This window comes from Oncorhynchus mykiss, chromosome 19 (genome assembly GCF_013265735.2).
Source record: "Oncorhynchus mykiss isolate Arlee chromosome 19, USDA_OmykA_1.1, whole genome shotgun sequence".
In the NCBI taxonomy this organism is placed as follows: domain Eukaryota; kingdom Metazoa; phylum Chordata; class Actinopteri; order Salmoniformes; family Salmonidae; genus Oncorhynchus; species Oncorhynchus mykiss.
The window spans coordinates 44,819,981-44,844,531 of NC_048583.1; the positions used below are offsets into that span (position 1 = coordinate 44,819,981).

At 43.5% G+C, this 24,551-nt stretch overlaps 1 protein-coding gene across 2 annotated transcripts; it reads right to left on the reverse strand.

Annotated features, from left to right (window-relative positions):
* Window positions 1-1,041: 1,041 nt before the first annotated feature.
* On the reverse strand, window positions 1,042-23,926 carry LOC110497960 (bcl-2-modifying factor-like). 2 transcript variants are annotated; one of them, XM_021574449.2, is made up of 4 exons: window positions 23,788-23,926; window positions 17,580-17,776; window positions 16,971-17,161; window positions 1,042-2,801 (listed from the first exon to the last, which is right to left on the reverse strand). In XM_021574449.2, the coding sequence occupies exons 2-4, from the start codon at window positions 17,749-17,751 to the stop codon at window positions 2,685-2,687; spliced, it is 480 nt and encodes a 159-aa protein (XP_021430124.2). In that variant the 5' UTR covers window positions 17,752-17,776; window positions 23,788-23,926; the 3' UTR covers window positions 1,042-2,684. The 2 variants fall into 2 exon arrangements, with proteins under 2 accessions (XP_021430124.2, XP_036810803.1); XM_036954908.1 differs by lacking the exon at window positions 23,788-23,926 and having other exon boundaries at window positions 17,580-18,028.
* Window positions 23,927-24,551: the final 625 nt, after the last annotated feature.

The window sequence follows — 24,551 nt, forward strand, 5'->3', positions numbered from 1 at the left end:
CAGCGATGTTCAGCTCATCTCTCACTGCCCCACATGGTTCTAAATTAGTCCCTGCCTCAACAGACAGAGCAAGCGTCATCATCTGACCAGTCTGTCTAAAGTATACCTTTATATCTATGGTTATGTATCTAATATATTTCAACTGATGCAGACAACAGAATTGGACCGAACCACTCCATTCCTTTGTCATCCTACTCTACATGGGAAACTGTTATTTGTTTTTCCCTGGCACTGAAACATACAGGTAACTGCCAAAATAATGGAAACACTTGAGTAAATGAGGGATGCAAAGTATATTTAAATCAGGTATTTCCACACAGGTGTGGTTCCTGAGTTAATAAAGGAATTAATATCCCATTACGCTAAAGGGATATGTTTAAAAAGGTTGGGCAGGCCATTATTTTGGCTACCATGGCTATGCCCCCATAGGATGACAATGTCCCCATCCACAGGACACGAGTGGCCACTGAATGGTTTGATGAGCATGAAAATGATGTAAACCATATGAAATGGCCGTCACTGTCACCAGATCTCAACCCAATTGAACACTTATGGGAGATTCTGGAGGGGCGCCTGAGACAGCGTTTTCCACCACCATCAACAAAACACCATATTATTCCAAGCACTTGTAGAATCTATGCCAAGGGGCATTGAAGCTGTTCTGGCTCGTGGTGGCCCAACACCACCCTATGAAGACACTTTAAATGGGTGTTTCCTTGATTTTGGCAGTTACCTGTTTCTCCAGCATTCTAAATTATGGGTTGAAAGAAAGCACTGATTATACAGACAGAAGATGACACAGAAGATGGCTGTAGGACCAAATTACCAAGAGTTGTGTCTGAAATTACAGCCTCATGATGTATACTTCTCCTTCAAAATGGGCAAAAAGTAAAGTACTGTAGGACCAAACATAACCGTATTAACAGGAGTTGTGTCTGAAATTACAGCCTCATGATATATACTGCTACTTCAAAATGGACAAAAAGTGAAGTAAAAAGGCAATAAAATGTACAACAAACAGCATCTTCAAGAATACAGCAGTGTCTTCAAAAAGATTCATATTTCAATAGTAATTACAGTCTTGCATACTACCAGTTCATTTCTAATCTCAGACACGTTCTCTTGTCAATTGGATTATCAGTGGTGATTTCTATTCAAAAGTTACACCACAGGATCTGAGGACAAAGAACTAATACAAGATCACTCCACAGGTTAAAATATATATATATATATAAAAGCCCATGCAAGAATCCTGAGAGGAGGGAAGATGTTTCACATGTTTGTTTTGGTGTCCAGAATACAGAGTGCATCTCTGACAGTGGGTTAGAGAGCACATCGATTGGAGGGCTAAAAAACATTGGAATTTCAATGAGGCATTCATTTAACCAGCATCACTTGTACCTCAGATGTTTTATTCTAATGATAACAGGCCATATTCAGTCACTTCCTGGGAAGATACAGCTTAGTCATGTGAATGAAAACATTGTAATGTTACCATTGCAAATCAGATACAGTTAAAAACCTTCATTAAATGACAGAGGTTGGCTTTGTAACCGAATCTACTCCTGACTGATGTACTATAGTGCAAACAGTGTGGATACATAGCTCCACTTGAAGGGCCTGGTAGTCTTAAAACAAAAAAAATTATCAGCACAATCTCTTACAATGTCTGGGGTCCAGTTCGGGGATTTATGAAATTAGTAAAAGATAACTATGAAATAAACTATGATTGAAAACCTGGTGTTCTCTTTGAGTAACTCGTGGGATCCACTTTTGCTTTGGAAGTTGTATCATGGCTGCGGGTAGATGTTTTGGGAGTGCTGTTGAAGGGGGGTGGGGGTCCTAAAGAGTATTTTTCTCTGCTAATACAGCAGTAATAAAGGCCTAGTTCACAAATGTTATATATATATATATATATATATATATACACACTTTTTTATCAGGGGGTGCTGCAGCACCCCTATTTCCCGCGGCTATGTACTGTATCTACCTTCACACCACAAAGTGGCATTTACCACATCGGAAGCCACTGGATGTTTCATTATTTTTGGTGACGATGGGAAAACAATTATTGAAATCAAAACAATAAAAGTGACTGGAAGAGCAAAGAATAATCAACATGTAATATAACAGTATACACAACCCCATTGAGGAGAAGGTTGAGGTGAAAACTGCTTTGTTCTGAGAGACTGCATCTTTGGAAATTAGTAAGTTATCAAGTTTGACCAATTATTTCCTGGAAATTTCAGAAAAGAAAACCCTATGAACCACTCTTCTTTCCCTTCTTCAGATCCCTCCATCTCTTTCTTTCTTCTGCTTGGTTCTTGTCAACAGTCATTGGGTTGTGGTAGAAGACATTGACAAGGCATTCCCGGGACCATGGAGGTCATTCAAGATGTACACATACGGAAGTGCAAACAAATTCAACAGGAATAATGTACTGTACAAAATACTACATCAAACAATTACCAAAATACGGACATCGTCCAGTAGAGGAATCTCGTGAAACAACATGGCATCTTCTTGGAAAAAAACAACCTCGTAAAAAATGGTTGTCTCCGTCCCGCGGGGACCTTTTCTCTTTTGTAATTTTTCCCCAACAGACCCGTGTTAAATTTGACAGTGCCATTTGGAGTCCAGTTCCTGTGGGAGAGGGGTAGTCTGGGATGGGCTGGTCCTCTCCATCACCTCCACCCTGCTCTCCCCCCTCCAGCGATGGCCTCCTGCTCAAACAGCAGGGTGAGCAGAGCCGAGGCCAGGCGCCACCACAAGGGCCTCATGTTCCTTTGGTTTCGGTGATACTGCAACAAAACAAGGGAGAAAAACAACCGAGTCAGAACAGCATAAGGACAGGGAACTGGCCTACTCAATTAAAAAATGTAATCATTCCTTTACCAGGGTCTTCAGTTGGAGCTGTGGATGTGTGTTGGTGTGTGATGGGTGGTGATAGTGATTGAGAGAGATCAACATGGTGAATTGAGGAGGGATAGGTCATAACCAGACACCGGAACGGCTATGATATTCTTACAATATCTGTGTGTGTCCAGCACTACTTATTACTGCAGGTTCTTTGTGTGCAGGATTGAGAACAGGATTGAGAATGTAACACTAACTTCCACCCCACCCCATGCCACAGACACATTCATTGCACAGCAAGTCTATGGAAACAGAATCAACAGCACATCAGGAGCAGCCTCCCTCTCCCCCTCAGGCTGGAGAGCCAACTGGATGGTGTGTGATTTGGAGGATAACGCTATCTCTGCCATAGAGGAGGAGATAAGATAATTGCACTATATAGGACTAGAGAGCACTTGAGGAGGGGCATGGATCCACAGGAACATATCTCAGTACGAGAGCTGAGCTTAGCTCCACAGACGAAACACAGACACTACCGGACCTGATAACACCACAACTATTTCAGATACACGTCACACATCAACAAAGAGCAACAATAGGCTGGATAAAAAGCTTTGACAAAAAAAAGCTTAGCACATTGCCAGTGTCAGACAACATTCTCCCGTTGTAAACCAATTCCACCAAAGCGTGACTGCCGAGTTGACTTGTTTCTTAACATGACATCTGATGCAGCATGTGTGCAAGCCCAGAAATCAACCTGTTTACAACTAGCCTGCACTTTGCAATGTGATAAGACCCAGGTTTCCACTAGCCCCCATACAGTGAGATGAACTTTGCAGAGCGTTGCATAAGCTGGTGCCAGTTTCAAACAGGCTCATGCACTTTCCACACCCGCACCCGTTTTTGTAAAAGGAAGAGATACATTATTGTATAGCCATCGGATATTTGAGGTACTACTGGGAATATTGATAGCACTAGTTTTGTGATATAGCATTTATCAAAAGTTAAACTGGGGATATTTTGATAATTGCATAATAACGATGAAGTCTGCTTCATAAATATACATTACCCAAAGCACAAATTGAACTATACTGAACAAAAATATAAACGCAACATGTAAAGTGTTGGTCCCATGTTTCATGGGCTGAAGTAAAATATCCCCAAAATTTTCCGTACGGACACAAAGCGTATTTCTCTCAAATGTTGTGCACAAATTTGTTTACATCCCTGTTAGTGAGCGTTTCTCTTTTGACAAGATAATCCATCCACCTGACAGGTGTGGCATATCAATAAGCTGATTAAAAAGCATGATCATTACACAGGTGCACCCTTTGCTGGGGACAATAAAAGGCCACTCTTAAATGTGCAGTTTTGTCACACAACACAATACCACAAATGTCTCTAGTTTTGAGGGAGCGTGCAATAGGCATGCTGACTGCAGGAATGTCCACAAGAACGTTTGCCAGATAATTGAATGTTCCTTTCTCTAATTTGGCAGTACTCCCAACCGGCCTCATAACCACAGACCATGTGTAACCACGCCTACCCAGGACCTCCACATCCGGCTTCTTCACCTGCGGGATTGTCTGAGACCAGCCACCCAGACAACTGATTAAACTGTGGTTTTGCACAACCAAAGAATTTCTGGACAAACTGTCAGAAACCTTTTCAGGGAAGCTCATCTGCGTGCTTGTCGTCCTCACCAGGGTCTTGACCTGACTGCAGTTCCGCGTCGTAACCTACTTCAGTGGGTAAATGCTCACCTTCGATGGTCACTGGCACGAAGGAGAAGTGTCCTCTTCACAGATGAATCCCGGTTTCAACAGTACTGGACAGAAGGCAGACAGCGTGTATGGCGTCGTGTGGGCGAACGGTTTGCTGATGTCAATGTTGTGAACAGAATGCCCCATGGTGGCAGTACGGTTATGGAATGGGAAGGCAAAAGCTACGAGCAACGAACACAATTGCATTTTATCAATAGCAATTTGAATGCACCGAGATACCGTGATGAGATCCTGAGGTCCATTGTCGTGCCATTCATTCACCACCATCACATCATGTTTCAGCATGATAATTCACGGCACCATCTCGCAAGGATTTGTACACAATTCCTGGAAGCTGAAAATGTCCCATTTCTTCCATGGCCTGCATACACACCAGACATCACCCATTGAGCATGTTTGGGATGCTCTGGATTGACGTGTACGACAACGTGTTCCAGTTCCCGCCAATATTCAGCCACTTCGCGCAGCCATTGAAGTGGAGTAAGACAACATTCCACAGGCCACAACCAACCGCCTGAACTCTAATCAAAGGAGATGTGATGCATGGCATGAGGCAATTTCTGGTCACACCATATACTGACTGGTTTTCTGATCCATGCCCCTACCTTTTTTTTTTAAAAGGTATCTGTGACCAACAGATGCATATCTGTATTCTCTGTCATTGATTAGGGCCTAATGAATTTACTTCAATTAACTGATTTCCTTATATGAACTTTAACTCAGTAAAATCTTTCAAATTGTAGCATGTTGCGTTTATATTTTTGTTCAGTTTGGTTCACCTAGAGACACAGCGCTAATAACAGCTAGGGTAGCAGCACTTATTAAAGTTGTGCCTTTACATCTAATTACAACTAGAAAGCACATAACCAAGCACATCAATCTGTCTGTGATTACACCTGAACTGGCCAACTCTGACAGAGGGTGAAGCCTATTATAGGCAATTGTGACAGTCAGTAATGCTGTATGTACGCCTAGTTTGAATCCCCGAGCCGGAAAGGTGGAAAAATATGCCATTCTGCCCTTGCGCAACGACAACTGCTCCCTGGGCGCTGATGACGTGCATGTCGATTAAGGCAGCCCCCCCAGACCTCTCTTATTCAGATGGGTTGGGTTAAATGAGGAAGACACATTTCAGTTGATGCATTCAGTTGTACAACTGACTAGGTTAACACAATATATTTGATCAACAAATACTGCTACGCCACACAATGACATTAATGTGAGGTCGACCGATTATGATTTTTCAACACCAATACCGATTATTGGAGGACCAAAAAAAGCCGATACCGATTAAATCGACCGATTGTTTTTATTTATTTGTAATAATGACAATTACAACAATACTGAATGAACACTTATTTTAACTTAATATAATACATCAATAAAATCAATTTAGCCTCAAATAAATAATGAAACATGTTCAATTTGGTTTAAATAACGCGAAAACAAAGTGTTGGAGAAGAAAGTAAAAGTGCAATATTTGCCATGTAAGAAAGCTAACGTTTAAGTTCCTTGCTCAGAACATGAGAACATATGAAAGCTGGTGGTTCCTTTTAACAGGAGACTTCAATATTCCCAGGTAAGACATTTTAGGTGGTAGTTATTATAGGAATTAAAGGACTATTTCTCTCTATACGATTTGTATTTCATATACCTTTGACTATTGGATGTTCTTATAGGCACTTTAGTATTGCCAGTGTAACAGTATACAGTATAACAGCTTCCATCCCTCTCCTCGCCGCTACCTGGGCTCGAACCAGGAACACATCGACAACAGCCACCATCGAAGCAGCGTTGCCCATGCAGAGCAAGGGGAACAACTACTTCAAGTCTCAGAGAGAGTCACGTTTGAGACGCTATTAGCTAGCCATTTCACATCAGTTACACCAGCCTAATCTCGGGAGTTGATAGGTTTGAAGTCATAAACAGCGCAATGCTTGAGATGCTGGCAAAACGCACAAAAATGCTGTTTGAATGAATGCTTACAAGCCTGCTGGTGCCTACCACCGCTCAGTCAGACTGCTCTATCAAATCATAGACTTAATTATAACATAATAACACACAGAAATAAGAGCCTTGGGTCATTAATATGGTCGAATCTGGAAACTATCATTTCGTAAACAAAACGTTTATTCTTTCAGTGAAATACGGAACTGTTCCGTATTTTATCTAACGGGTGGCATCTCAAAGTCTAAATATTGCTGTTACATTGCACAACTTTCAATGTTATGTCATAATTACGTAAAAATCTGGCAAATTAGTTCGCAATGAGCCAGGCTGCCCAAACTGTTGCACATATGCTGTAACAGACTGCGTGCAATGAACGTAAGAGAAGTGACACAATTTCACCTGGTTAATATTGCCTGCTAACCTGGATTTATTTTAGCTAAATATGCAGGTTTAAAAATATATACTTCTGTGTATTGATTTTAAGAAAGACATTGATGTTTATGGTTACACGTTGGAGCAACGACAGTCCTTTTTCGCGAATGCGCACCGATTATATACAACGCAGGACATGCTAGATAAACTAGTAATATCATCAACCATGTGTAGTTATAACTAGTGATTATGATTGATTGATTGTTTTTTATAAGATAAGTTTAATGCTAGCTAGCAACTTACGTTGGCTTCTTAGAGCATTCGCGTAACAGGCAGTCTCCTCGTGAGGCAGGTGGTTAGAGCTTTGGACTAGTTAACCGTAAGGTTGCAAGATTGAATCCCTGAGCTGACAAGGTAAAAATCTGTCATTCTGCCCCTGAACAAGGCAGTTAACCCACCGTTCCTAGGCCGTCATTGAAAATAAGAATGTGTTCTTGACTGACTTGCCTCGTTAAATAAAGGTGTAAAACATTTTTTTTTAAAAAGGCAAAATCGGCATCCAAAAATACAGATTTCCAATTGTTGTGAAAACTTGAAATCGGCCCTAATTAAATCGGCCATTCTGATTAATCGGTCGACCTCTAATGTGTACATTCTCACAGCCATAATGTCCTGTAAAAACAGCAGCAGTGACCTTGTCTCCTCCTCTGGTTCCTCCACCCTGCTCAGCACAGAGAGGGTGACAAGGTGTGGGCCCACCCTGTAGCTCCCTCATTCGTCATGAGTCACACTACCAACTGTCTAAAATGACAGTGATAGAGAACAGACACTTGCCAGACTTTTTTTAATGCATTTTATTTAACCTTAATTTAACTAGGCAAATCAGTTAAGAAAAAGTATTCTTTACAATGACGGCCTACAAGAAGGCAAAAGGCCTCCTGCGGGGACGGGGGCTGGGATTAAAAATAAAATATAAAATAAAAAATAACTTAGAATGGCAGCAACACATGACAACACAACATAACATGGCAGCAGCACAACATGGTAGCAGCACAAAACATGGTACAAACGTTATTGGGGACAGACAACAGTACAAAGGGCAAGAAGGTAGAGACAACAATACATCATGCGAAGCAGACACAACTGTCAGTAAGTGTCCATGATTGAGTCTTTGAATGAAGAGATGGAGATAAAACTGTCCAGTTTAAGTGTTTGTTGCAGCTCATTCCAGTCGCTAGCTACAGCGAACTGAAAAGATGAGCGACCCAGGGATGTGTGTGCTTTGGGGACCTTTAACAGAATGTGACTGGCAGAACGGGTGTTGTTTGTGTCAGATAGGGGGGAGTGAGGCCTAAAAGGGTTTTATAAATAAGCATCAAGCAGTGGGTCTTACGACGGGTATACGGAGATGACCAGTTTACAGGGGAGTATTGAGTGCAGTGATGTGTCCTATAAGGATAATTGAAGGCAAATCTGATGGCCGAATGGTAAATAACATTTAGCCTCTGGAGAGCACCCTTACCTGCCAAACTATAAATTACGTCTACGTAATCTACCATGGGTAGGATGGTCATCTGAATCAGGGTTAGTTTGGCAGCTGGTGTGAAAGAGGAGCGATTACGATAGAGGACACCAAGTCTAGATTTAACCTTAGCCTGCAGCTTGTGCTGAGAGAAGGACAATGTACCTTCTAGCCATACTCCCAATTACTTGTATACGGTGACTACTTCAAGCTCTAAACCCTCAGAGGTAGTAATCACACCTGTGGGGAGAGGAGCATTCTTCTTACCAAATCACATGACCTTTGTTTTGGAGGTGTTCAGAACAAGGTTAGGAGCAAAGAAAGCTTGTTGGACACTAAGAAAGCTTTGCTGTAGAGTGTTGAACACAAAATCCAGAGCGGGACCAGCTGAGTATAAGACTGAATCATCTGCATATAAATGGATGAGAGAGCTTCCTATTGCCTGAGCTATGTTGTTGATGTAAATTGAGAAGAGCATGGGGCCTAGGATCGAGCCTTGGGGTACTCCCTTGGTGACAGGCAGTGGCTGAGACACTGCACTCTTTGAGAGAGGTAGTTAGCAAACCAGGCCAAAGACCCCTCAGCGACACCAATACTCCTTAGCCGGCCCACAATAATGGAATGGTCTGCCGTATCAAAAGCATTGGCCAAGTCAATAAAATAGCAGCACAACATTGCTTGGCAATGGCAACATTATTGAGGACCATTAAGGTTGCAGTGACACATCCATAACCTGAGCGGAAACCACATACCAGAGAGAATACTATAGACATCAAGAAAGCCAGTCAGTGTGTTCAACACTTTTGATAAACAGGGCAACATAGAAATAGGCCTATAACAGTTAGGATCAGCTTGATATCCCCTTTTAAATAAAGGACGCACCGTGGTAATCAAGTCTCCGTATAAATGCACCTGCACTGTGATAGTCTCAGAGGTCCGTTAAAAGCGCAGAGAGCATCATGAAGAACAAGGAACACACCAGGCAGGTCCGAGATAATGTTGTGAAGAAGTTTAAAGCCAGATTTGGATACAAAAAGATTTCCCAAGCTTTAAACATCCCAAGGAGCGATAATATTGAAATGGAAGGAGTATCAGATCACTGCAAATCTAACACGACCTGGCCGTCCCTCTAAACTTTCAGCTCATACAAGGAGAATACTGATCAGAGATGCAGCCAAGAGGCCCATGATCACTCTGGATGAACTGCAGAGATCTACAGCTGAGGTGGGAGACTCTGTCCATAGGACAACAATCAGTCATATATTGCACAAATCTGGCCTTTATTGAAGAGTGGCAAGAAGAAAGCCATTTCTTATAGATATAACAAGTGTATAAAAATAGTTGTTTAAAGTTTGCCACAAGCCACCTGGGAGACACACCAAACATGTGGAAGAAGGTGCTCTGGTCAGATGAAACCAACATTGAACTTTTTGGCAACAATGCAAAACGTTATGTTTGGCGTAAAAGCAACACAGCTGAACACACCATCCCCACTGTCAAACATGGTGGTGGCAGCATCATGGTTTGGGCCTGCTTTTCTTCAACAGGGACAGGGAAGATGGTTAAAATTGATGGGAAGATGGATGGAGCCAAATACAGGACCATTCTGGAAGAAAACCTGATTGAGTCTGCAAAAGACCTGAGACTGGGATGGAGATTTGTCTTCCAACAAGACAATGATCCAAAACATAAAGCAAAATCTACAATGGAATGGTTCAAAAATAAACATATCCAGGTGTTAGAATGGCCAAGTCAAAGTCCAGACCTGAATCCAATCGAGAATCTGTGGAAAGAACTGAAAACTGCTGTTCACAAATGCTCTCCATCCAACCTCACTGAGCTCGAGCTGTTTTGCAAGGAGGAATGGGAAAAAATTTCAGTCTCTCGATGTGCAAAACTGATAGAGACATACCCCAAGCGACTTACAGCTGTAATCGCAGCAAAAGGTGGCGCTACAAAGTATTAATTTAAGGGGGCTGAATAATTTTGCACGCCCAATTTTTCTAGCCCTAGCCCAAGCCCTCACCCTCCGATCCAACAGGTCCCAGACCTGTGCTCAATGGGATTGAGATCCAAGGCTCTTCGCTGGCCATGGCAGAACACTGACATTCTTGTCTTGCCGGAAATCACGCACAGAACGAGCAGTATGGCTGGTGGCATTGTCATGCTGGAGGGTCATGTCAGAATGAGCCTGCAGGAAGGGTACCACGTGAGGGTGGAGGATGTCTTCCCTGTAACGCACAGCGTTGAGATTGCCTGCAATGACAAGCTCAGTCTGATGATGCTGTGACACACCGCCCAAAACCATGATGGACCCTCCAACTCCAAATCGATCCCACTCCAGAGTACAGGCCTTGGTGTAACGCTCATTCCTTAGACGATAGACGCGCATCCGACCATCACCCCTGTTGAGACAAAACTGCGACTCGTCAGTGAAGAGCACTTTTTGCCAGTCCTGTCTGGTCCAGAGACGGTGGGTTTGTGCCCATAGGTGACGTTGTTGCCGGTGATGTCTGGTGAGGACCTGCCTTACAACAGGCCTACAAGCCCTCAGTCCAGCCTCTCTCAGCCTGTTGTGGACAGTCTGAGCATTGATGGAGGGATTGTGCGTTCCTAGTGTAACTCGGGCAGTTGTTGTTGCCATCCTGTACCTGTCCCGCAGGTGTGATGTTTGGATGTACTGATCGTGTGCAGGTGTTGTTACACGTGGTCTGCCACTGAGGACGATCAGCTGTCCATCCTGTCTTCCTGTAGCTCTGTCTTAGGCATCTCACAGTACAGACATTGCAATTTATTGCCCTGGCCACATCGGCAGTCCTCATGCTTCCTTGCAGCATGCCTAAAGCACGCACACACAGATGAGTCAGTAGTAAGACCTCTTTAGTGTCCTAAGTTTTCATAACTGTGACCTTCCGCCTGTAAGCTGGTAGTGTCTTTTTTTAATATATTTTTTTCTACCCCTGTTTTTTCCCCAATTACGTGATATCCAATTGTTAGTAGCTACTATCTTGTCTCATCGCTACAACTCCCGTACGGGCCCGGGAGAGACGAAGGTTGAAAGTCATGCGTCCTTCGATACACAACCCAACCAAGCCGCACTGCTTCTTAACACAGCGCGCATCCAACCCGGAAGCCAGCCGCACCAATGTGTTGGAGGAAACACCGTGCACCTGGCAACCTTGGTTAGCGTGCACTGCGTCCGGCCCGCCACAGGAGTCGCTGGTGCGCGATGAGACAAGGATATCCCTACCGGCAAAATTATCTCTAACCCCGATGACGCTAGGCCAATTGTGCGTCGCCCCACAGAACTCCCGGTCGCGGCCGGTTACGACAGAGCCTGGGCGCGAACCCAGAGTCTCTGGTGGCACAGCTGCAGTACAGCGCCCTTAGCCACTGTGCCACCCGGGAGGCCCATTAGCTGGTAGTGTCTTAATGACCGTTCCACAGGTGCATGTTCATTAATTGTTTATGGTTCATTGAACAAGCATGGGAAACAGTGTTAAAAACCCTTTACAATGAAAATCTGTGAAGTTATTTGGATTTTTATGAATTATCTTTGAAAGACAGGTCCTGTCTTTTTCTGAGTTTATGTGGGTGTGTGCATACATGCAGCACGGAAATGAGTGTACCTACCTCACTGCTGAAGACTTATATACACAACAAAATCACAGCGCCAGGAATAGCAGACATGGGCTAAACTTGACATCACGCATACAAACCACACGTATCTGTTTTGGGTTAGTCTGTACAAGCATCACTCAACAGCAGCCAGACAGGCCAAGATAAACTCTCAGAGACTCTGGCCTGTATAACTCCCTGGGCTGAGTGGGCTCTGCATACAAGAACAATAATTCTGTCCACTCGAATATTCCAGATCCACTATTCTCTGCGATTCGGAAATCTAAAAAACAATGCCTCACGTGGTTGTTTTTTTCCTTAGCCTCTCTGGGGCAGGGGCAGTATTTTGGAGTTTGGATGACAAACGTGCCCAAAGTAAACTGCCTGTTACTCAGGCCCAGAAGCTAGGATATGCATAAAATTGGTATTATTGCATAGAAAACTCAGTTTCTAAAACTGTTAAAATATTGTCTGTGGGTATAACGGAACTGATTTTGCAGGTGAAACCCAGAGGACAATCCATCCAGGAATATTTATTTTTTTGGTCATTTGACTTTCCTATGGTTTTCTATGCAAAAGTCTCATAACTAGGACTCGGGTTGCAGTTCCTACGGCTTCCGCTAGATGTCAACAGTCTTTAGACATGGTTTCAGGCTTGTATTTTGAAAAACGACAAAGGCAAAGACCTTTTGGTTAGTGGACACTGATTACATGAAGTGCTGGTTTGCGCGCGTGACCGTGTGCGCGTCCTTCGCTGTTTTTCCTTTCTATTGAATACACAATTGTCCAGTTGAAATATTATTGATTATTTAGATAATTGAGGATTCTTTATAAACATGACATGTTTTGACAAACTTTACCAGTACTATTAGGATGTATTCGTCTGCATGTTTTGACCGCCTTTGAGCCAGTGGATTACTGAACAAATCGCGCCAACCAAACAGAGTTTTTGGGATATATATATTTATCGAACAAAACGACCATTCATTGTGTAACTGGGGACCTTTGGATTGCAAAAAGATGAAGATCTTCAAAGGTAAGTGCTTTATTTTATCGCTATTTTTGTGTTTTGTGACACCTGTGCAGGTTATGAATTTATATTAATGCAGGAAGTACGTGAGGCGCTGTCCTCAGACAATCAAATGCTATGCTTTCTCCGTAAAGCCTATTGTAAATTGGACCAAGTGCTTCGATTACCAAGATGCTAAGCTAAAGAATCATCTGACACTTGTATTATTATGAATTTTTTATATTAGCCATTTTGTATTTTGAATTTGGCGCTCTGCAATTTCACCGGATGTTGGCCAGGTGGGAAGCTACCGTCCCACCTGCCCGGGAGAGGTTAATTACTGAGGTTAGCAGTGTGTGAGCCCTATCGCTCTGTAGCTTCAGGATATGACATCACATTGTTCTCATACTAACTGATGTTACTTGTTGTGTTTACCCAGTGAGAAACGAGAGAGGGAGAGACACTTCCCTTATACCCTGCCCTGGCCTGTGTCTGCTGAGGCTAAGCTGTGTGTCAGTCAGTGTATCATAGCCCTAGTGTAATAACGCCTGCCTGCAATGTCCTGTGTCATATCAGATGAGTCACAGTGCACTGTGGCTGCAGGACAGAAGTCTGTGGTATTAATAAAATCTCAGCGGAGTGTGGGAGAAAAAATGCATTCTGTTTCCATGAATCATCCTTGAGATGTTTCTACATCTTTATTGGTGTCTACCTGTGGTCATATTCAAATTGTTTGGACATGAGTTGGAAAGGCACACACCTGTCTATATAAGGTCCCACAGTTGACAGTGCATGTCAGAACACAAACCAAGCCATGAGGTTGAAGGAATTGGCCCTAGAGCTCAGAGACAGAATTGTGTCGCAGTACAGATCTGGGGATGGGTACCAAAAAAAATGTCTGCAGCACTGAAGGTCCCCAAGAACACAGTGGCTTCCATCAATCTTAAATGGAAGCATTTTGGAACCACCAAGACTCTTCCCAGAGCTGGCCGCCCAGCCAAAATGAGCAACCGGTGGAAAAGGGCCTTGGCCGATGTTCACTCTGACAGAGCTCCACAGTTCCTCTGTGGAGATGTGAGAACCTTCCAGAAGGACAACCATCTCTGCAGCACTCCACCAATCAGCCAGATGGAAGCCACTCCTCAGTAAAAGGCACATTACAGCCCGCTTGGAGTTTGCCAAAAGGCATCTAAAAGACTCAGACGATGAGACACAAGATTCTCTGGTCTGATGAAACCAAGATGGAACTCTTTGACCTGAATGCCAAGCGCCATGTCTGGAGGAATCCTGGCATCATCCCTACGGTAAAGCATGGTGGTGGCAGGATCATGCTGTGTGGATGTTTTTCAGCGGCAGTGACTGGGAGACTAGTCAGGATCGAGGGAAAGATGAACGGAGCAAAGTACAGAAAAATCCTTGATGAAAACCTGCTCTCAGGACCTCAGACTGGAGCGAAGTTTCACCTTCCAACAGGACAATGACCCATAGGAAAGATCCAAGACAATGACGGAGTGGCTTCGGGACAAGTCTCTGAAAGTCATTGAGTGGCCCATGCAGAGCCCGGACTTGAACCCGATCAAACATCTCTGGAAAGACCAGAAAAATCGCTGTGCAGCGACACTCATGTTGGATACATGACAAAGCTTGAGTGGATCTGCAGATTAGAATGAGAGAAACTCCCCAAATACAGGTGTGCTAAGCTTGTAGCGTCATACCCAAGACTCAAGGTTGTAATCGCTGCCAAAGGTGCTTTAATAGAGTACTGAGTAAAGGGTCTGAATACTTATGTATACGTAATATTTTTTATAAATGTGCACAAAGTTCTAAAAACCTGTTTTGGCTTCGTCATTATGGGTATTGTGTGTAGATTGAATACTTTCAGAATGCACTGTAGCTCAAACACACTGGTAGGATTGTCAAATGTTTGCCTGCCTTAGCACCTCTGAACAGTGTCGGCAGTCAATCTATTTTGTGTTCACACAGCAAAGACCTTGAAGTCGTCATCCACAGCCTTGTTAAAATACTCCAAACCAGATGGTGGCAGAAGCATTGTTTGAAAAACGCATGTCTGTTGGTGTTGCTTAATTTATGGTTTAGATTCCAATGAAATCTAGATATCTACGTTAAATATTGCTATTTTGTAGAAATCCCAGATGGCCACAGCTAGATAACTACCTAGCAAGATGATGAAGAAACTACTTAATTCCCTCTCCATAATCTCATACTGCCAGTGCCGGCCCATAGCCAATTTTTTTGCTAGCTACCTAATGTTAGCATATTCGCTAGCTAGCACAATATAGCTTTCTAGCTAGCTAAGGACACTGCACTAACTTGGCAGCTAACACAGGCAGCTGTTTCACAGACACTACTCCATTGTGATTTAAAGGTGCACTACAGAGAAATCACTCAGCCATTTCCTGGTTGCTAAAATTTGAATAGTTCACCTAATTTCAGTTGTGACAAAACAAGCAAGTATAGTGTAGAGATCCTTGTGCCATCTAAACTGCTGTGAAATATATTTTCCATAACCAAAAATGTATTTTCACAAAACTTGTGGTGGTGTACAAGACAGGGAAGCATAGGCATAGTGCACATAGAACCGATCTACCCCTTCTTAGACTTGTTTTCCATAAAAATGACAGATCTCTGTGAATTTTTGGGTCCCCCAAAAAGTTACATATTGCAGCTTTAATTATGTCAATACTAACTACAGTGTTAGCTAGTTTGGAGGAAGTATTTAGTGTTGTGTGCATTGTATTGCATCTGTGTACTTAACTAGTTACCATCCCATAGCCTACATTGCATATGAAGTATGACTGGCTCATGACATTTAACCATGAATGTACAGAAAAAAAATATTATTTTTTCCTTTTTGTTGTCACTCCTGATGGCTCCCCCACGTGAGGGTTCGTGCTCTCTGATTGGCTCAAAGTCAAGTAGTTGGCCACTGACGAGCATTGCGATTCTACAAATAGAAATGGCAGGTTCGTTGCTACTGGGGCGGAATGCAGCAGGTACCGCTTTTGTTCTAGCAAGTGAAGGAATGACCTCCCACTGTGGTAAGTACCTAGTCAGCAGTCTATCGGCAGTGAGATTCTCTGTGTGTTTCATGCTTTAGACTCAAGAGGTCCATGCAATTCATGAAAGAGCTTTTAAGGAAATGCAAGACGGTTTTCTTAAGTTGGTCAGACTCCCTAACCACAGCTGTTCACCAGTACAACATGTTTACCTAGTCCAGTCACTTCAGCTTAGTCTCTGTGTGAGAATGTGTTGAGTGTGTTTATGTGTGTAAGAGTGTGTGTGAGTGTGTCTTTGACTCTGTGTTTTCCTTTCCCTCTAAATGTGCTATTGGTGCTCTGCAGAAAGAAACACTCAATGATCCACGGTTCTACCACCAATACAACCTAACCTATAGTATGTCAAGAGAGAATAGTCTTGACTACTTCAATGCAGCCAGTACATGAACTAAAAGTGTCACCCCGACCATAGTATAGTGTTTGGTGTGGACTCCTCCATGCCCCCTGTGGCGCCGTGGCAGCATAGGGAGGAAATGGGGTGAGAAAGGCAGAGAGAAATAAACAGGAAGCTGAGGCCGGGAGGGAAGGGGTGAGTGTGGGAAAAGGCTGCCCTGGTTAAGCTACGTCTTGGGGGGGTAGAATGAGAGGTCAGAACACTGGGCTAATGCATGCTCACTGACTAGCCAAAACAAACACGGGACACTGAGACATGACCACAATGGATGCCCGTAAAGAAGCCACTTCTGCTGCTCAGTCTCTCTCTCAGCAGACCTCTGAGTACAGTAGGCCTGCTCAGTGGACTTTAGCTGTGCTGTGCAGTCAGTCATGGTGGGTATTCTCACCACTTGAAGGTGTTCTTGGTGGAACTGGTCTCCGATGAGTTGGAGTTTCTGTCCAATGCAGACCTCTATGCTGCGTGCTGGCAGCTGGGGCTGCCGATTGAGCCGCTCCATCCCCCCTCGCTCTCCCAGAGGCCCCTGGTCTCCAACACGCTCAAACTGCGCTGGGAAGTGCAATCGAAAGCCTGCGTTGCCTGTGGGAAAAAAGCCATAGATACTGGTCAGGTCAATATCTTAATGTTCATTGAGAGTGCCATATGCTCTGCAACTCATAACAACGCCAAAGTTCAGATACAGTAATCTTTTCCATTACCAGTATTATCTGTAGTGTGACAGGACAGAGAGGGCATCACTGACAGACAGCTATCCTTGGTGTTCTAGTAAAGGGTCAGTTATACAGGTACGGCCTGTTGTCACATCAGGGCCAGGCTAAATCACCTAATGGCGCCATCTGAATGGGAAAGCAGCTGGGTACACTACACACAGGTAATAAAAGCTGCTGTGGCTGGGACTATCAGGCGCCAAGAGCGGAGTACAGCAGAGCTCCACTCTTATCTATTCCACACACTGTGTTTGCGTGGGTGTGTTTTAACATAGTGTGTGTGGCCGTACCGTAGAAGAGTAGTCTGGGCTCCTGGGCCACCCCGCAGGGTAGCATATTATTGGGCAGTGGCAGGACAGGGCTGGGTGTCTGGGTTCCCCTGTCCTCGTACTTTATCTCCCTGAAGGCTGTGCGCCAGCAGTGGGAGTCTGGCTCAAACACATCATCCTCCTCATCGTCCATACGGCGGCGATCTGCCAAGACCTGCCTAGGGGGAGAAGAGAGAAATTGAGAGGGAGTTGGGCCTATTGCTCTGCTAAGACTTCCTTTGACTACTGTTTTGATAAATTGAGATCATTACCTTCAAATCAATGTGGATTCTAAACATGTCTGTCTCTGTACTAATGAGATGACCTCAGGCAGGACCTCAGGCAGAGTACATTTAACATTTAATTATCATTAAAGACAACTTTCTAATCCATAATAACTACCCTTCCATAAATAAAACCCACACTGGCTGATCCAGACAGAGCAGACCCAGGTCAGTGGGGGATATCTATGTGGAACAGAAAACTAGCAGAGATCTGCTCAGTCTGTGGTTGTGAAGCACACTGCTGATTTAGACAAATCGTTCAGCTCATCACAGTCATCAAACCACACAATTGGCTGGGGCTAAGAGACTTGTTGGCTAAATGTACCTAAATCGGGGGTTTGGTTGAGCGAGAGGCAGTCGCCATCTCTCTCCGATCTCAACCCAGCAGACCTGTGGCTAGCTTGGTCCCTCATACAGTCCAAAGGATTGAGACTACAACATGCAGAGTAGCCTAGACAACAAATTATTTGCATATCTGACTAATAGGTTTATATGGCAAAACTGAAGCTTGGTCTCTAAAGACTTGCTTATAATAAATAGTTCATGACAGTTGTAAAAAACAACAAAAAAGTTAAAAGATTCTGTACAACATTGCTTCAAGATCACACTTAAGGATCCCCCCAGTACTTCCAGTGTTTCAGGCCCTAGGCTAGCAGAGAAAATAATCTTGGTTAACCCAGAACTAAAGTATTGTGTAATCGGTCAGATGCTCGATTAAGTTCTGGGTTCATATGTGTTGAGAAGAGATCGGAAACTAGACTAGCGGCCAAATATCCCTTCCTCTTCCGAAATTCAAAAGATGCTAACACCTGTGAAAATGTGATTTGTCCAAAGCACCGGAACTAATACCGTCCAATCTCTAGATAACAAAGTGGATGAAATTAGGGCACAAGTTGCCTTTCAGAGAGACAGAGATTGTAACATTCTCTCTTTCACGGAAACATGGCTCACTTGGGATATGTTGTCAGAGTCGGTACAGCCACCCGGTTTCTTCCCGCATTGTGCCGACAGAAACAAACATCTCTCTGGTAAAAATAATGGTGGGGGTGTATGCCTTATGATTAACGACTCATGGTGTAATCACAACAACATACAGGAACTAAAGTCCTTTTGTTCACCCAACCTATAATTCCTTACAATCAAATATTGACTGCATTATCTTCCAAGAGAATTCTCTTCGATTATAGTCACAGCCGTGTATATCCCCCCCAAGCAGATCCCTCGTCGTCCCTGAAAGAACTTCACCGGACTCTATGTAAACTGGAAACCATACATCCTGAGGCTGCATTTATTGTAGATGGGGATTTTGAGGACAATACAGTGCCATTGACACGGCCCGCTACCAAAGCCTACAGCCCTTCTCCATGGCCAACGTGAGTAAAACATTTAAAAGTGTTAACTCTCGCAAGGCTGCTGGCCCAGACGGCATCCATAGCGGCGTCCTCAGAGCATGCGCAGACCAGCTGGCTGGTGTGTTTATGGACATATTCAACCAATCCCTGTCATCCTGAAGTGCCTTGAGACTAGTCAAGGACCATATCACCTCCACCCTACCTGATACCCTAGACCAACTCCAATTTGCTTACCGCCCCAAATGGTCCACAGACGACGCAATCGCCATCACACTGCCCTATCCCATCTGGACAAGAGGAATACCTATGTGAGAATGCTGTTCATTGACTACAGCTCAGAATTTAACACCATAGTACCCTCCAAACTCGTCATTAAGCTTGAGACCCTGGATCCCGACCCCGCCATGTGCAACTGGATCCTGGACTTTCTGACTGGCCGCCACCAGGTGATGAAGGTAGGAAACAACATCTCCACCACGCTGATCCTCAACACTGGGGCCCCACAAGGGTGAGTTCTCAGCCCTCTACTGTACTCCCTGTTCACCCATGACTGTGTGGCCATGCACGCTTCCAACTCAATCATCAAGCTTGCAGACGACAATGATCGTGGACTTCAGGAAACAGCAGAGGGAGCTCCCCCCCCCCCCCCTCATTAACAGGACAGTAGTGGAGAAGGTGGAAAGTTTTAAGTTCCTCTGTGTACGCATCACGGACAAACTGAAATGGTCCACCCACACAGTTAGCATGGTGAAGAAGGCACAACAGCGGCTTGTCATCTAAAACACTCATACTTTAATAGATGCACAATCGAGAGCATCCTGTCGGGCTGTATCACCACCTGGTACTGCAATTGCACTGCCCTCAACCACAAGGCTCACCAGAGGGTGGTGCGGTCTGCACAACGCATCACCGGGAGCAAACTACCTGCCCTCCAGGACACCTACAGCACACAATGTCACAGGAAGGCCAAAAAGATCATCAAGGACAACAACCACCCGAGCCACTGCCTGTTCACCCCGCTATCATCCAGAAGGCGAGGTCAGTACAGGTGCATCAAATCTGGGACCGAGAGACTGAAAAACAGCTTCTATCTCAAGGCCATCAGACTGTTAAACAGCCATCACTAACATGCTGCCAACATACATACTCAAATCTCTGGCCACTTATTAAATAAACTGACGTAATAAAAGTATCACTAGTCACTTTAAATAACGCCACTTTAAGAATGTTTACATATCCTACATTACTCATCTCATATGTATATACTGTATTCTACACCATCTACTGCATCTTGCCTATGCCACACGCCATCGCTCATCCATATATTTATATGTACAGTACATATTCTTGTTCATCCCTTTACATTTGTGTGTATAAGGTAGTTGCTGTGAATTTGTTGGATTAATTGTTAGGTTTTACTGCATAGTCGGAACTAGAAGCACAAGCACTTCACTACACTTGCATCAACATCTGCTAACCATGTGTATGTGACCAATAAAATTGGATTTGATTTGCTCCACACATGACAGCTCTACTGTACCATTTATGCTTACGTAGTCTGTCCACAAGAGATTAGCAGACAACAATCTCCCTGCTTGGTTAATTCACAGCATTGCAACCTTCAGAAATATGGGGGTCAAACGAGTTATGAAAATACTTCTGAAATGTAAGTAACCTTGTGAACCCTTTCAGAACTCTCCATCAAGCCTTTAAGGCAGGGTTAGGCTACTAACACACCACTTCCAAATGAGAGTGCAACAAATGGGTAATGACAGCCTTGGAGGAAGAGAGACAGAGCCACTCTCCTCTTCTCTCCTTGGATTTGTCAACATGCCAGCTTCTGAGGACACTTTTTAATTTATTCACCCAAAGAGATTTGCCTCAGTCTCTTTAGTGCCTATTATTCTGGGGTTTGCTATGCCACGCTGTATGCATTCACAATAAGCCCTATGTGGAAAACCACTTAGTGCTTTGTTCTGGCAAACAAGACAAGAACATGGAAGTTGCAAGAAAATACAGTGTATTCGTATTCAGAAAGTTTTCAGACCCCTTGACTTTTTCCACATTGCATCAATCTACACACAATACTCCATAATGACAAAGCAAATACAGGTTTAGACATTTTTGAAAATGTATTAAAAAAACAAACAACTGAAATATCACATTTACATAAGTTCTCAGACCCTTTACTCAGTACTTTGTTGAAGTATATTTGGCAGCAAAAACAGTATTGAGTCTTCTTGGGTATGACGCTGCAAGCTTTGCACAGATTTTGGAGCAGGTTTTCATCAAGGATCTCTCTGTATTTTGCTCCTCTCATCTTTCCCTCAATCCTGACTAGTCTCCCAGTCCCTGCCGTTGAAAAACATCCCAACAGCATGATTCTGCCACCACCATGCTTTACCGTAGGAATGGTGCCAGGTTTCCTCCAAACGCATTCAGGCAATAAGAGTTCCATCTTGGTTTCATTTGACCAGAGAATCTTGTTTCTCATGGTCTGAGATTCCTCCAGGTGCCTTTTGGCACACTCCAAGTGGGCTGTCATGTGCCTTCTACTGAGGAGTGGCTTCCATCTGGCCACTCTACCGTAAAGGCCTGATTGGTGGAGTGCTGCAGAGATGGTTGTCCTTCTGATAAGATTCTCCCATCTCCACAGAGGAACCCTGGAGCTCTGTCAGAGTGACCATCTTGGTCACCTCCCTGACCAAGTGCCTTCTCCCCGATTGTTCAGTTTGGCCAGGCGGCCAGCTCTAGGAATAGTCTTGGTGGTTCAAAACTTCTTCCATTTAAGAATGATGGCGACCACTGTGTTCTTGGGGACCTTCAATGCAGCAGACATTTTTTGGTACCCCTCCCCAGATCTGTGCCTCGACACAATCCTGTCTCGGAGTTCTACGGACAATTCCTTCGACTTCATGGCTTGGGTTTTGTTCTGACATGCACGGTCAACTGGGCGACCTTATATAGACAGGTTTGTGCCTTTCCAAATCATGTCAAATCAGTTGAATTTACCATAGGTGGACCACAATCAAGTTGTAGAAACATCTCAAGGATGATCAATGGAAACAGGATGCACTTAAGCTCAATTTCGAGTCTCATAGCAAAGGGTCTGAATACTTATGTAAATAAGGTATCTGTTTTGTGTTTGTAATACATTTGCAAAATAAATTGAAAACCTGTTTTTGCTTTGTCATTATGGGGTATTATGTGTAGATTGATGAGAGTAAAAAATTATTGTATACATTTTAGAACAAGGCTGTAACATAACAAAATGTGGAAAATATATACTTAGGTTATTTCTCTTACTACTTCCATTCAGTTCTCTGCCACAGACCAAAGTCTGCCCTTTTAAGAGTGTGTCAGCCAGTGGCTCCCCCTACTGTATTGGGTTCATGGACTTACAAATAGCCTACTATCACTTAATACAACTCCAAACACCACCTTCGCAGATACTGACAACACACTCACATCAGCTCAGCTTAACATTCACACCCATACACAGCACTAATGTCATAAACAACACATAGTTGAACGTTATACTCAGAGTCATGTACACACCACAAAGAATACTCTCCATCACAAAGAAGACCCTACACCACAAAGAAGACCATCACCCCCCAAAAAACACTACACACATATACAGTGTACATACACACGCACAGAGACACAAATGCAGCCCCCTGTAATAATTATCTACCCCCATCACACTATTTGGAAATCTGACAGTGACAACTAGTTCTTTATCTGTGTCCCTGCATATAGTTATTTGGGAAAGTGAGGTTTTGGATAAGGAGTGTGGTCAAGACGGGTGGGTCGGGCAAAGGACACTAAAACCATTCAGGTAACTGACATTATATGGGCTATACTACCTCAGAGACACTAAACTGTGAGATATGACAATGACAACCGTCTCTCTCAACTCATTTATTGTGCGGCCGCAGATAATCTTTATTCTCTTCTTTATCGTAACGCGCTCGGATTATTTCAGAACAACCTGTAATAGCTGTCTTATTAAACTTGCTTATTCCTTTGTTTATAAGCCATGCACGTTAATAATCAAAGTTGAACGAATTACATAGTCGACAATATAGATGTGCTCTTTTCCAGTGTGAGTACCTGGTTAAATTGCGTGCTTGTTTAGAGTTTAAGTAAACCAACCAGAAGCTGGAAATGCCGACACCGTGCCGACAGACGGTAGCTCTACAGAGATCGCAGCGCGAAAAGTAAAACAGCATACAAGGTTGGCTACGATTGTTGTCATAATACAACACCCATCAACTACTGTCAAGACAAAAGTTAGTAAAATATTCATCCGATGGCATATATCGGTGAGAAATAGCCACATAATGGGTCGGTAAAGTCACTTTATCCCAGTGGCTATACAGGGATGTTGTGAGAGACAATGTAGCGGCTCAATGATGACACACAATGTCCAAGATTTTACAGCACAGGCAGGTCTTTCAAACTATGCAGACCAGCAAAACAACAATGTAAAAAACAACAGGTTAATGACAGTGTTCAATCTTATTTGATACATTAAGACTCGGAACTCACCACAAGATAGTCCTTAGTGTATAGAAAAATGAAAAGGGTATATTTTCACTGTAAACCCAAATGGATTTAGTCCGTACTCAGTATCACCCCACGCAAACTTTTATTCTGTGTGAGACAAATAGCAACAAGCTGATTTCATTTCACAGTCGTCAGCTAGAAAATCACCCGCCCTCAAACAGGGCGTGAACACAGAAAAAAAATAGGCTAAATTGAAGTGGTCTTAAAGAAGCATCAGTACGTTAGGCCATTTTTATTGTTTTATAACGTGACTCGTGTATGTCCCTTTAAGATATTTTTAGCGTTTTGTTCTCATAACCAATCAGAGTGTTTGTTTTGATCCCGCCTTCAAAATAGTGTATTCAGACACGTGGACGGGAAATTCCCTTGTGCACGAGACAGCTTCGGTTTTGAAATTCCCTCGTGCACGAAACTGTTTCGGTTTATTGATTATTCTTAGCTGATTGAGCTGCTATCAATGAAAGTAAGAACAAGTGAGCACAAAGGGTTTATAGACTACTACTGTATTACTGTATAATCTGTATAATAAGAGTAATGTCAGTAGTATTATGAGTGACAAAAAACATTGAATGTTATAGGTTACACTATGCCCACTCAATAGTTTTGCAATGACCAGAGTCCAGGGCTGCCAACTTTTGAAAGCTTGGAGTGATCTTTTCTATGTGAATTTCATTGCCCCCTATCAAACTTTATTTGTCACCTGCGCCGAATACAACCTTACCGTGAAATGCTTACTTACAAGCCCT

Excerpts from the sequence above, each read along its gene's own strand:
- LOC110497960 (XM_021574449.2), bottom strand. The coding sequence starts at position 17,751 with ATGGACGATGAGGAGGATGATGTGTTTGAGCCAGACTCCCACTGCTGG. Across the intron at positions 17,162-17,579 it reads GCCCAGACTACTCTTCTACG|GCAACGCAGGCTTTCGATTG; the intron begins GTACGGCCACAC and ends TTTTTCCCACAG. Across the intron at positions 2,802-16,970 it reads ACCAAGAACACCTTCAAGTG|TATCACCGAAACCAAAGGAA; the intron begins GTGAGAATACCC and ends GTTTTGTTGCAG.